The sequence below is a fragment of the Cataglyphis hispanica genome, chromosome 8 (assembly GCF_021464435.1).
Source record: "Cataglyphis hispanica isolate Lineage 1 chromosome 8, ULB_Chis1_1.0, whole genome shotgun sequence".
In the NCBI taxonomy this organism is placed as follows: domain Eukaryota; kingdom Metazoa; phylum Arthropoda; class Insecta; order Hymenoptera; family Formicidae; genus Cataglyphis; species Cataglyphis hispanica.
This window is the reverse complement of record NC_065961.1, coordinates 7,210,348-7,222,450: the sequence shown is the minus strand read 5'-3', so window position 1 is coordinate 7,222,450 and position 12,103 is coordinate 7,210,348. Positions and strand designations below refer to the sequence as shown.

The following is a 12,103-nucleotide window of genomic DNA, read 5'->3' as shown; positions in this document are numbered from 1 at the left end:
TCGAGCTGACCAAGTAAAAAATATATACTGTTGCAATTGTTTAAAAAAAAATGTATTTAATCATTACAAAAAAATATTAGACTTTATTATTATAACTCTTTTTATAAAATAAATTTATATATATTATTATATTTACACATACATATATTTAGATAAATGAATAATGATTAAAGTTAAATTTCAATTAAAAATTTTATTTCGTTTATGTTAAATCTGTAAAAGAAACATTTTTATATTTCCGCTTTAAAATTTTTCAGAAATTGTTTTCATATTTTAATAATTTTACTCAAAACTTTTTAATATTTGCTTTGATAGCTTGATTTGATTGCTTTGAATAAAAATGTAGAAAAAAAATATAGTATTTTATTTTTTTTGGAGAGATAAATTAATTTTTTAACACTTCAATTTCCAAGATAAATATGTACGCAATTTGTAACTTTTAAAAAGAAATTTAGATACATAACGGAGCAATGTAACAAAAAATAATAGCAAATTGAACAAATTTAAAATAATTTTGTGCACATGTATCTTGATTTTAAAAAAGAGCTACTACCAAGCTTTACGTATCACATTCTATAAATTTTATAAGAAATATATTTGGCACACACATAGCTCAGTTCATCTAAAGTTAAATTTCTAAAACCTACATTTGGTTGGAAATACATTTATTTCAATGTACTGTCCCTTTAGAAGCATATTTATCGCGTTCGCATTGAAAAACAAAATCAAATATCGCATTCAATACTCGCCACATCAAAGAAAATAACATCTATATAAGGGAAATCAATACCTAAAACAATGTTTCCTTAGACGAGTCAATACAAGGAGTAAGAATCAATTTTAGTCTGGCTGTGTGCAATTATTATTATAATATTTTAAAACAATTAAAGTATTTTGCTAAATTATAAATTATATTATCATTGTTTAAAATTATTGTTACTATTATTTTATTCAAAATTATTATTTATGTAATATTGTGAATGCTAATATATGATCGATTTCAGACACGTTTTAATATCTTGTACGTAAATCGCGAGTCTCGCGCAATAAACAGTAAACGAGTAAACGCAACAATATATTAATCTTCTTAAAAATTTAAGAAAGTTAACACATTTATACTTACTTTTTATTTTGTACAGTAGATCGCAATAAAAATCTCTTTCTTTGTTTCATTTTAACGCCGTGTTCGTCATTGCGTGAATTGTCACAATATTGTTACTTCGTATATATTTTACGGAATATAAAACGTTAAACGTAAAGGCAAAGAATGTAGGACGCGGCATTCTTCGTGTCATCATCTCTGACAAAGGACACGTGCTGCTATTTTCAAAGTTTCTATGTGCAAGCAAGTAATGTTAAATGATGCATTTAAATATAAAAAAATGTAAACGTTTAGCATGATTATACTTTTTAATACACCTTTTTAATATATACCTGTTATATATATATAGCTTTTATCAAGTGAGATATAATCATTATGTTGATTGTAATGCGCGCAGTTGTCACATCAGTAACACGAATTGAAGACGAAGAAAAAAATAACGCAATGAAACGAATAGCAGAAAAGAAATGTTTCTTTTTTTTTTTAATGTTTAATGAGAGATATAGTGTGCTTATTAGCTCCTATTTTTTAATATATTTTTAATATATAAGAATGCATAAATAAAAAATTATTAAATTATTTAAGTATGTTATTTAGAATCTAAACACGTACAATAGTGTGTCTGTATTAATATTATATATTACATTAATTTTTACAATAGTTACCATATCCAAATTTTTAATTAAAAAATTTACTTTAGAAAAAAGTAAAGAAAAATATGTAATAATAGTATTTAAAAAGAAAATTAATTAAAGAGTAAAAAAGAGAGAGAGAGAAAAAATATATATATATATGTGTGTGTGTGTGTGTGTGTGTGTGTGTGTGTGTGTGTGTGTGTGTGTGGAAAAATATATTATAAATTTAAAATAAAATGATTTCAAGAATAGATAATAAATTTAAAGGACATGAAAATGGATTTAAACAATTGATATATTTTACATTTTGTTCTTCATAAGCACTTTTATAAATAAATTTAATATTTCGGAATAAATCACACACACGCAGCTTCTGAGAAATATTTTGAACGAAAGATGGATAAGGTTTTCGTATTTATTGCTTTTCTGACAGAAAAGGATGAATGTGCGCTTCTAAATGGAACCATCGCATCGTCTTATTTATACTTTGGTAATTTCGGAGCGAAATTCTTGTGCATTGCGCTCTTTTCATTCGATATACATTCAATTATTGAATATCCGTAATGTTTGAAATACTAACACTTTAATATTATAATATATATTGTAACCAAAACTATTTTTAGCATTTAAAAACGACATTTTTCATTTAATTTACGTGAACTTTCATCAATATTATTCAATTTAGAAATAGATCATATATAAAATATATTTTTTGCTCTCTCTTTTAATTGAATAGAAAAACTCATTTTATTATTATAAATTAATAGTATTTATATCTACTAACAGAGATTTTATTATAATAAATAGAGAGAATGTTAATTTTTAAATTATCGCAATATTTAATTTATTTTGAATTTATTACATATTTAATTATTAGGTGATTATTTTCACGTTATTATACGTGCAGAAATAAATGTAATATATTTCCTGCCGACTATCTTTTATATGTGTAAATACATTTACATAAATTACTGCTATTGAATGTGTATATAAATAAAAGATGCGATTGTTTATGAAGATCTTAATGTTAATAAAATAAATCTCTCAATATTCCTTTTATAAAATTTATATAAGTGTATATATAGAAATAAATGAGGCTGTATATCAAATATTAAATGTACGTTCTCTCTCTTAGGCAATGCATTTTGTATGAGCATGTGCGATACATCAGATAGAATTTGTTACTATCATGTACTGTATTAAATATATGAAATTCCTCCATGAAATATTTGTACAAAATGCAATGTATTTGAATAATATTTCTCGCTGAGGAAAAATAATAGAGTGTATAATAAATCATAGCCGATGCTGAGAAAAGAAATTGTTATTTTTTTTCTTTTTTTTAGAAACACTTGACAGATAATAATACAATCATTTGTAAAATCGCATAATAAAGGAAATGATAAACTTCACATAACATTTAGATTTGATTTAAATTGATAATTACAAATTAAACAAAAATTAACTTGTTTACGTATTATGCGGGATTTATCAAACTATTGAATATCTTTTTGAGAGCAGATTTTCTGACTGACTTGAAGACGATTTTCTCTTGGCAAATATGAGTTGAGTCATTAATAATTTATGAATTATAAAGTTGAAAAAGAGAGAAGAGCCTTTTACAAATCAAATTATATGGAATTAAAAGAGTAACAAAACTACAACTTCTTTAGACAATTTTAAGTGAAGTTTATTTTAATACAGAATTTTCATTTGGAGTTTAATTACAAAGATACATAATAAAAAAAATTTTTAATTTGAAAAAAATAATGACCTATTTTGATATTGTTTCAGAACATCTTATTACATATATGTGTAGTATAATATGTGTATTTGTAATATAGTTTCTTATATTTAAAATATTTTTTTTTACAATTTTTTTACAATTTGAATATTATATATATATATATATATATATATATATATATATATATATATATATATGTATATAGCTAATAATAAAAAAATCTATATTATTCTGCCGTGTCAAATATATTGCATAAATTCACGTTTCCGAAAATAAAACTAACTACTACGATAATTACTACTACTACTACGATAATTGTATAAACAAGATAACACACCATAATGATTGAAACATATTTTGTCCAAATATAAACAGATATTTGATATAAAAATAATTGCATCTATTAAAGAAAATATTCTGCAACACTTACTCTTAACAGTATAAAAATTTATGGAATAAAAATTTTTAACTCTTTCTTTATAAAAATTAAATTTTTTAATTAAATTTATTAAATTATCCTTATTAAATTTTTAAAAAAAAGAAAGAAAGAAAACTACAAGGCTAGACTTGCCTGAAACGATAGCTTACAAAGTTCTTTATAGTGTTATACTTGAAGTAAGTCCTATAAATTATGGATCCAATTTGTTCTCGACTCTCTGTCCGTTCGATAAGCATTCGTGCACAACAGGAGCAGCCGATTTTCTCGCTCGTACTTTCAACCAGAAACCGCCATCCGCCATCATAAAAAAAGACTTTTTGCTGAATACCATGGGAATTTTAGTTTTAGCATCGGGTTCGAGATCGCAACGCCACAGTAGATGAAACAACATGACTTTCATCTCCATCAAAGCGAACCTGTTGGCTATGCAGATTCTAGGCCCGAGACCGAAAGGCATGTAAACCGAACTATTCACATCGTCATTCAAGAATCTATCGGGATCAAACTTGTCCGGCTGAGAGTAGTACTTGGAATCACGATGTAGAGCGTAACTCGGTATCCAGATAGGAGTGCCGGGCTTTACCGTAATCGGTTTGCCATTCGGAAATGCTGGTGGCAGTTCGAATTCCTTGACGCATACCCTATCGAGGAAGGGCACTAGCGGATAGCATCTGAGAGTCTCATTCACCACGGCGTCCAAGTACTTCATACCGTTGATGACTTCATAAGTAAGTTTGCCGTTAGTCTTTTTAAGAACATCATCGATCTCCGCCCTCAGTCTGTCCTGAATATCGGGATTAACAGCAATCTCATATGTCAGAAAACACATGGTCGTTGATACGGAATCGAATCCACCAAAGAAAAAGATGAACGCCTGAGCGGTCATCTCGTCAATATCAATTGCAGATTCTTGATCTTTGTTTTTAATCTCCATCATCAACTGAATCATGTCCGGACGACGAATTCCTTGCTCGTTTCTGACTTTCACCGTATCGCTGATAATGCTTTTGAAAAATTTCACCACTTTTGGACTAAACATCTTTAATTTAAGAATTTTTGTAAGCAGCGGAAAATTTCTATTTAGGAAAAACATGAACGATTGTATGCCATCGAAATCAAAGATTTTCCTGCCGGTTACATAAAATTCATTGTTCGGATGCTCAAATGAATCCACGCTGATGCCGAAGGCGCACGAGGCCACTACGTCGGAGGCATATCTGCACAATATTTTCTTCATATCGTAAGCCTTGCCAATCTTTTTAGATTTTGTTGCCATAGCGTTAGAAAAATTATCAGCGCACTCGCATACCAGTCCGAACATCATCTTCATCTTGCTGGACGTAAAACTAGGACTGAGAAGCTTTCGCATGTTACGCCAAACATTACCCCGCAAGCCGAACAGATTTCTGTTGATTAACGGCTCGTTTTCGTTCACGAAGTTGCGATGATCGCAGAAGTTGTCAAAGTTTTTGATGGTGATCTTGGTGATGAGATCTGGATCGCGGATCACGTAGACCGGCGTTACAAAATCGTAGAAGCCGTAATACTTTGCATCCGGAAAGAGGTTGTATACTTTTTGTATCATGCCTATCAAAGACATGCGCCGAAATATAAAAGGTGCCATGTTACCCAGCAACGGAATCGGTTGCACATACGGAACCTTCTGGTGTTTGAAATGTGACAGCTTGCTTAGGATAAAATAGTACAGGCAAACACATGCTGCGAGGACGATCAGGATCAGAGTAGAAAGTTCCATCATTGATTTAATGAACCGATTGTTCGAGGAAAAAACGTTACTAAACTACCAACGTCTTGCTAATTTTGCTAGCTTCTCGTCAGGATCACAATTCAAAGACTAGGTTCTTGATCAACATATAACGATTTACTACTTAAAAACATGTATGAGATACGAAATGGCACGATATTTGTGAGAGACTGACCGACTTTCATCTGCTTTGATAAATTATATTTAGAAATACGTAGATATAAGTATAAATAGATATAAAGGTTTAAAGGTTCATCTTTAAGTCAATTGCGTTAACATGGCAATATATATATATATATATCACCATACATGTATATTGTGTAATATAGGTATCTATAATCACATGATTATTTTCAATAAAATATCGTCTCTAAAACTATTTGATTAGGTTAAAGGTTAATGTTGATAGTACATAAATAAAATTTATGTTACGCTGTCATTAAATATTTTGAAAGGCAAAGAAATATTTTATTTAATATATTCAATTATTTTTAATAAGTATATTATATTATATATTTACATTATATATATATTATTATATCCGTACGTTTTATAATACTTTTTATTTATTAAGTAATAAAACAAAAAAATGCACCCGTTAATAGTGTCACATTTAATTATTTATGTCATGCTACTAAATATTTTTTTATTTTATTATTTTTTATTTACTTATTTTTGATTAAGAGAATGTGTATATGACTTTCTCGCATATGTGCACATTAATTATCACGTAATTCTCAAATCAATTATAAAATAATACTACTTATTATATAATCATATTCAAAAAAAGCATAAATGCCTTTAAATATATTAATTAAATTTAATACTTAATACATACGAGAGGTAATAACAAGTAGAAAAAAATGTTTTATATTGAAATTTTCAACTTTTAACTTATTTAATTTTTAATTAAATTTTTAATTTCTATAATTATTTTTTTTCACACATTGCTGAAACAAAATACAATTGTACTAACACAACAATTTAAGCTCTCATCTCAAATCGCAATTTTAAAGTATTAGTTATTTTTTAAAACATTTTATAGTAGCATTTATCGTCGTTAACTTATATTTTCATTTACAGCTCAAATTTAATTAAATTAAAAAAGAGCCATTTTTGTCCTAAATACTTTCTATAGGAACTGCATATAACCATTCATAATTAAATATTAAATGGAATAATTGTTAGCCGATTGCTGTTTGATCTGCTTATTTCCAAGCCAACTAAAATGAAACGCATCTAGCGTTAACTTATTTATATCACATAGAGCATTTTACACCATATTACAATATCTGACACTTTCTACATAATATTACAATTTATCAAAATTTATTTTATCTACGTCCGCACGCCTTCAGTTAATCCAACACTAAAGAAAATCTGTTTGTTAACTATCAGTTCATTTCTTCAACTCTTCCAATCAGGGAGAGCAATCCAAGTTATATCAAAAACTAATGTTTAAATTGATTAGCGTCCAATGAGATTTGTTAATCTACAGAGATCTTGCCTTTTCAAAATTTTTGACACTTAGCTTTTCGCACTTATATCGGTTCCGTGCACGGATTGCAAGGGGAGGGGTGGGTGGAGGGAGGAGATTCATACATAATTCATCTACCAATCAAATTTTTATTGGATCGAAAAACAACAATAAAAGATCGGTGCCAAAATCAATACAAAAGACAATGTAAATAAGTCAATCACGATCTTATTTTGCAATAATCTTACTGTCAAAACAATCGATTTTGTTCAAACGTATTTATGAGCTTTTCTGTTTTTGTTTGATTATTCTGAAAGATTCTAAAATTTAATCAAACTTTCTTAAACTTTTTATAATTTATTGAAATTAATTAAATTTTTAATAATCTAGTTGCTATTAATTTAGAAATCTATTACAAACTTTTATCTTTTAGAAAATTGACTACCAGTAGCAATATATGTCTGATTAACATTTAATTAATATTTAATATTATTTTTAATAATATTATTTTTAAAACGCGACGGTATTATGACAGCTTATGATCTGTTAACACGTGAACACTTCATACAAAAAAGACTGTAATATATGTCAAATTTGGTAATATTGCACACAATCGAAGTATTTTTTAAAAGTATTTTCAATGTTTAAAATAAAAATATATTTTTTTGCAATATTGAATCTTTCTATATCAAATGTTAAAAAAAAAGCTATGTATATTATACAGATTTATTAATTTATAAGATATACTTCAAATACGACTCCATGCTTTAAGTGAGTTACAAATATGGTTAATCATCGCATGCACTTTCATTTGATAAGGTCGTAATAGGAGCCTTTAATTTTCTTGCTCGTAATTTTAATTAGAATCCGCTTCTGATGTCATTAAACTGAAGGAAAATGAAGGAAAATGAAGGGCGCCATGTGTCCCAAGAATGGAGTTGGCATGTGGGATCTTTAGCCGCTTGAAATGCGACAGCTTGCTGAGAATAAAATAATATAGACAGATACATGTCGTGATAATAATCAAAATTAAAGTAGATAACTCCATCACACTGATTTTCCAATTGATTAAGAGAACATCACTATAATGTTTTCTCAATATAATTTTTGTCCAGATGATAACAATTTCTACATTACTTGCACATAAAACCTATATAATTATTAATTAAAAATAAACACACTATAAACAGGAAATTGCACATAAGTGCAATTTATTAGTTTTTCTTGTTTTTAAGTTTTCGCTAAAAATAGAAATTAAAGCTTCACAATCAGCAGACGGTATTTTATGATTTCAACGTACTATCTACGAATAATCGTAGAAAAGAATGTCGGTGTTAAAACCACGCCGGTTTCCTCGAGATAAATAAAAATCAGTAGATGTCCCTTACAGTAGGATTTTCTGGCGAAAGAATAAAATTAATATTTATATTTTGTTATTAACTTATATTTTCATTTATAGTATAAATGTAATTAAATTAAAAAATATGTCATTTTTGTTCTAAATATTTTTTATAGGATTAGCAACCATTTATATAATCAAATATTAAATGGAATAATTGTTAGCAAATTGTTATTTAAATTATTTTTTCAAAGCAACTAAACTGAATCGCAATCAACGTTAACTTATCTATTCACACAGAACATTCTGTCCAATATTCCAATATATTCCAAATTTTTATATTACGATTTATCTAAACTTATTTTATATAACTGATATTAAATTAGAAATTTATTATAACTTTCATTTTTAGAATACTGCATACTATAAAAATATAATTAATATAATTAATATCTAATTAATATCTAATATCTAATATTCTAATAATATTATTTCTAAAACACAAACGTGCATGATTTGTTTACAAAGTTAACATGTATATGTCAAATTTGATAATAACACAACTAAAATATTTATGAAAGTATTTTTTTTATTATTTAAAGTAAAAAAATATTTTTTGCAATATTGAATCTTTCTATATTAAATATTTGAACGAGAACAATGTATATTATATGGATTCACTAATTTAAAAACTTTATGTATTTTATATACTTTATATATTTTAAATTTTATATACTTTAAACACAATTTCATGCGTGAAATGAGTCACAAATATGATTAATCATCGCATACACTTTCTTTCGATAATGATGTAACAGGAGCCTTTAACTTCCTCATTCGCAATTTTAACCAGAAACCGTCTTCCGGCTGCATCACAAAAACTTTTTTACTGAGTACTATGGGAATCTTAGTCTTATCCGTATCCGGCTCGAGATCGCAACGCCATAGCAAATAAAATAACATGACTTTCAGTTTTATTAGAGCAAATCTGTTAGCTATGCAGATTCTGGGTCCAATGCCGAATGGCATGTACACCGAGTTATCTACTTCATCATTCAAGAATCTATCGGGATCGAACTTGTCCGGCTGAGAATAATATTTAGGATCGCGGTGCAGAGCGTAATGCGGAAACCAGACGCTGTTTCCGGGCTTCAGCGTGATCGGTTCGCCATCCGGAGTCGCTGGTGGTAATTCAAACTCTTTGACGCATATTCGGTCGATGAAACCTCCCAGCGGATACAATCTAAGGGTCTCATTTATCACAGCATCCAAGTACTTCATTTGGCTGATGGCCTCGTAAGTGGGCTTGCCGTCGGTTCGAGCAAGAACATCGTCAATCTCGGCTCTCAATTTGTTCTGGACATCAAAATTGATTCCGATTTCATATGTTAGAAAGGACATGGTTATTGATGTTGAAGATAATCCAGCGACGAGAAAGATAAACGCTTGTGCGGTCATCTCATCGATGTCGATGATAAGACCGTGATCATTATCTCTTTTCTCCATCATTAAGTGAATCACGTCTGGACGAATAATTTTCTGCTCATCTCTAGTCTTCACTGTATCGGCAATAATTTCTTTGAAGAAACTGCTTACCCTTGAACTGAATATTTTCAATCCGAGAAGTCTTCCAAGTAGCGGAAAATTTTTAATAATTAAGAATTTGACAGGATTAGCGGTGAAATTTGCGGCTTCCTTAGCGAGAAGAAGGAAATCGTTGTTCGGATGCTTGAACGAATCCACGCTTATACCGAAAGCACACGTGGCCACCACGTCGTTGGCGTATCTGCCCAGCAGATTTTTCATGTCGTACGTTTTGCCGATATTTCCAGAATCGTTCGCCAGAAAATCGACAAGGTTCTCTGCACATTCGCACATCAGTTTAAACATTATCTTTATTTTCCCACTTGTGAAGGTAGGGCTGATTAGCTTTCGCATCTCACGCCAATGGTCGCCTTTTAAGTTGAATAGATTCCTACTGAGTAACGGATCGGTTTCAGTTAAAAAATTATTGTGATTGCAGAAATTGTCAAAGTTTTTGATGGCAATTGTGGTGATCAAGTCCGGGTCACGAATCACGTAGACCGGCGTCATAAATTCATAGAAACCGAAATACTTCACATCCGGGAACACATTGTATATTTTGCGAATGTTTTCTTCCAGTGTCAAACGTCGGAAAACGAAAGGCGTCAAGTGGCCCAATAATGGAATTGGTCGCACATGTGGAATTTTTAACTGCTTGAAATGGGACAGCTTGCTCAGGATAAAATAATATAGACTGATGCATGCCGTGATAATAATCAGAATTAAAGTAGAGAGCTCCATCACACTGATTTTCCAATTGATTACGCGAGAAAAGAACGTTACTGTTGCTTTCCCAATATATTTTTTGTCGAGATAATGAACAGTCTACATTATTTGCACAAAAAATTGTTTGCACAAAATTATAAATTAAAAATCAATTTACTATAAATAGATAACACTGCACATTGCAAATGCAATTTATTTTTTTATTGTTTCTGAGTTTTTATCAAGAATAAAAATTAAATTTTTACAATCAGCAAACGATATTTTATGATTTTAACGTACTGTCTAGATACGCGTGTCACGCACAAAATGAATAGACTGACTGTTGCTTTGAAGCAATTTATGCTGATTTGAAGTAGTTTACTTTTATTAGCGCTGATTTTTATGTCACAGAATTATCACGTAAATACTTTTTATTTTATATGATTGTTATCGTTGTGTAACTCTTTGCAATGCTATTTTTATCATATGAACCTCGTCATTTGATTCAATTAGGTTAAAGGTTAATGGATGATATGTAAATTTTATTTATTTAAATTTATTGCTATCATAAAATATTCTTGAATAATGTAATGAAAAGTTATATCTGATATTTATCACATTTTATCTGTTTTTACTACAGATTTGTATCGTAGAATACAATATCAAACTACATTACGTAGATTAAAACTTAAAATATATATCTGCCTTGAACCTGTCTTGAAACTTAAATTATTAAGTTATTAAATTATTAAGATCCAATTATAAAATCAATAATCTTTCATAAAATATAAATACATGCAGAATGAAAGTGTTTTCTCTTATACAGTAAAGCAAAAACTCAATTTAAATGTTGATCTATCATAATTTGATATAAAAACTTTTTTTTTGGAACATTTTAAGAAGATACTTCGAGTTTATATTATTTTTTATTTACATTATTTACATTTGAAAAATGATTGTTTTTTTTTTTAGATACGTATTTGATGTATGTTTAGTAATATTTTATAATATTTTACCGCTTGAATATAATCATTAGCAATAAATTACGTATAATTTATTTAATTTGAAAACAATTATCAACTATTATATTAAATCCTTTGAAAATAAGATTAAAGAGGAGAGAGAGGATTATATAATTTATTTATATTCTGCAAAGAATACCACGTGAGAGTGAATATTACAATACATCTATAAAATCTTTCTAACTGTTATTTAACAATTTATACACTTTAGGTTTTAAACTTTCAAAAAGTAATAAAAATAAGTCATAAACATTTAACATTGCTTATAAAATACATGAATATGTGTAT

The 12,103-nt window shown here is 28.4% G+C and overlaps 4 protein-coding genes across 5 annotated transcripts in view; 1 reads left to right on the top strand and 3 right to left on the bottom strand.

Annotated features, from left to right (window-relative positions):
- LOC126851650 (dynein axonemal heavy chain 1-like) overlaps positions 1-12,103 on the bottom strand; it is an 85,060-nt gene that overhangs the window by 41,772 nt on the left and 31,185 nt on the right. The gene's annotated exons all lie outside the window — the stretch shown is intronic.
- Positions 1-12,103, top strand: part of LOC126851562 (thyrotropin-releasing hormone receptor-like) — a 28,739-nt gene that overhangs the window by 8,008 nt on the left and 8,628 nt on the right. The window lies entirely within an intron of this gene.
- LOC126851555 (cytochrome P450 9e2-like) lies at positions 292-11,884 on the bottom strand. The gene is made up of 2 exons (XM_050595645.1): positions 8,466-11,884; positions 292-306 (listed from the first exon to the last, which is right to left on the bottom strand). Exon 1 carries the CDS (start codon positions 10,827-10,829, stop codon positions 9,282-9,284), a length of 1,548 nt encoding a protein of 515 aa, XP_050451602.1. The 5' UTR covers positions 10,830-11,884; the 3' UTR covers positions 292-306; positions 8,466-9,281.
- Positions 3,675-5,882, bottom strand: LOC126851552 (cytochrome P450 9e2-like). The gene has a single exon (XM_050595642.1). The coding sequence runs from the start codon at positions 5,680-5,682 to the stop codon at positions 4,114-4,116; it is 1,569 nt and encodes a 522-aa protein (XP_050451599.1). The 5' UTR covers positions 5,683-5,882; the 3' UTR covers positions 3,675-4,113.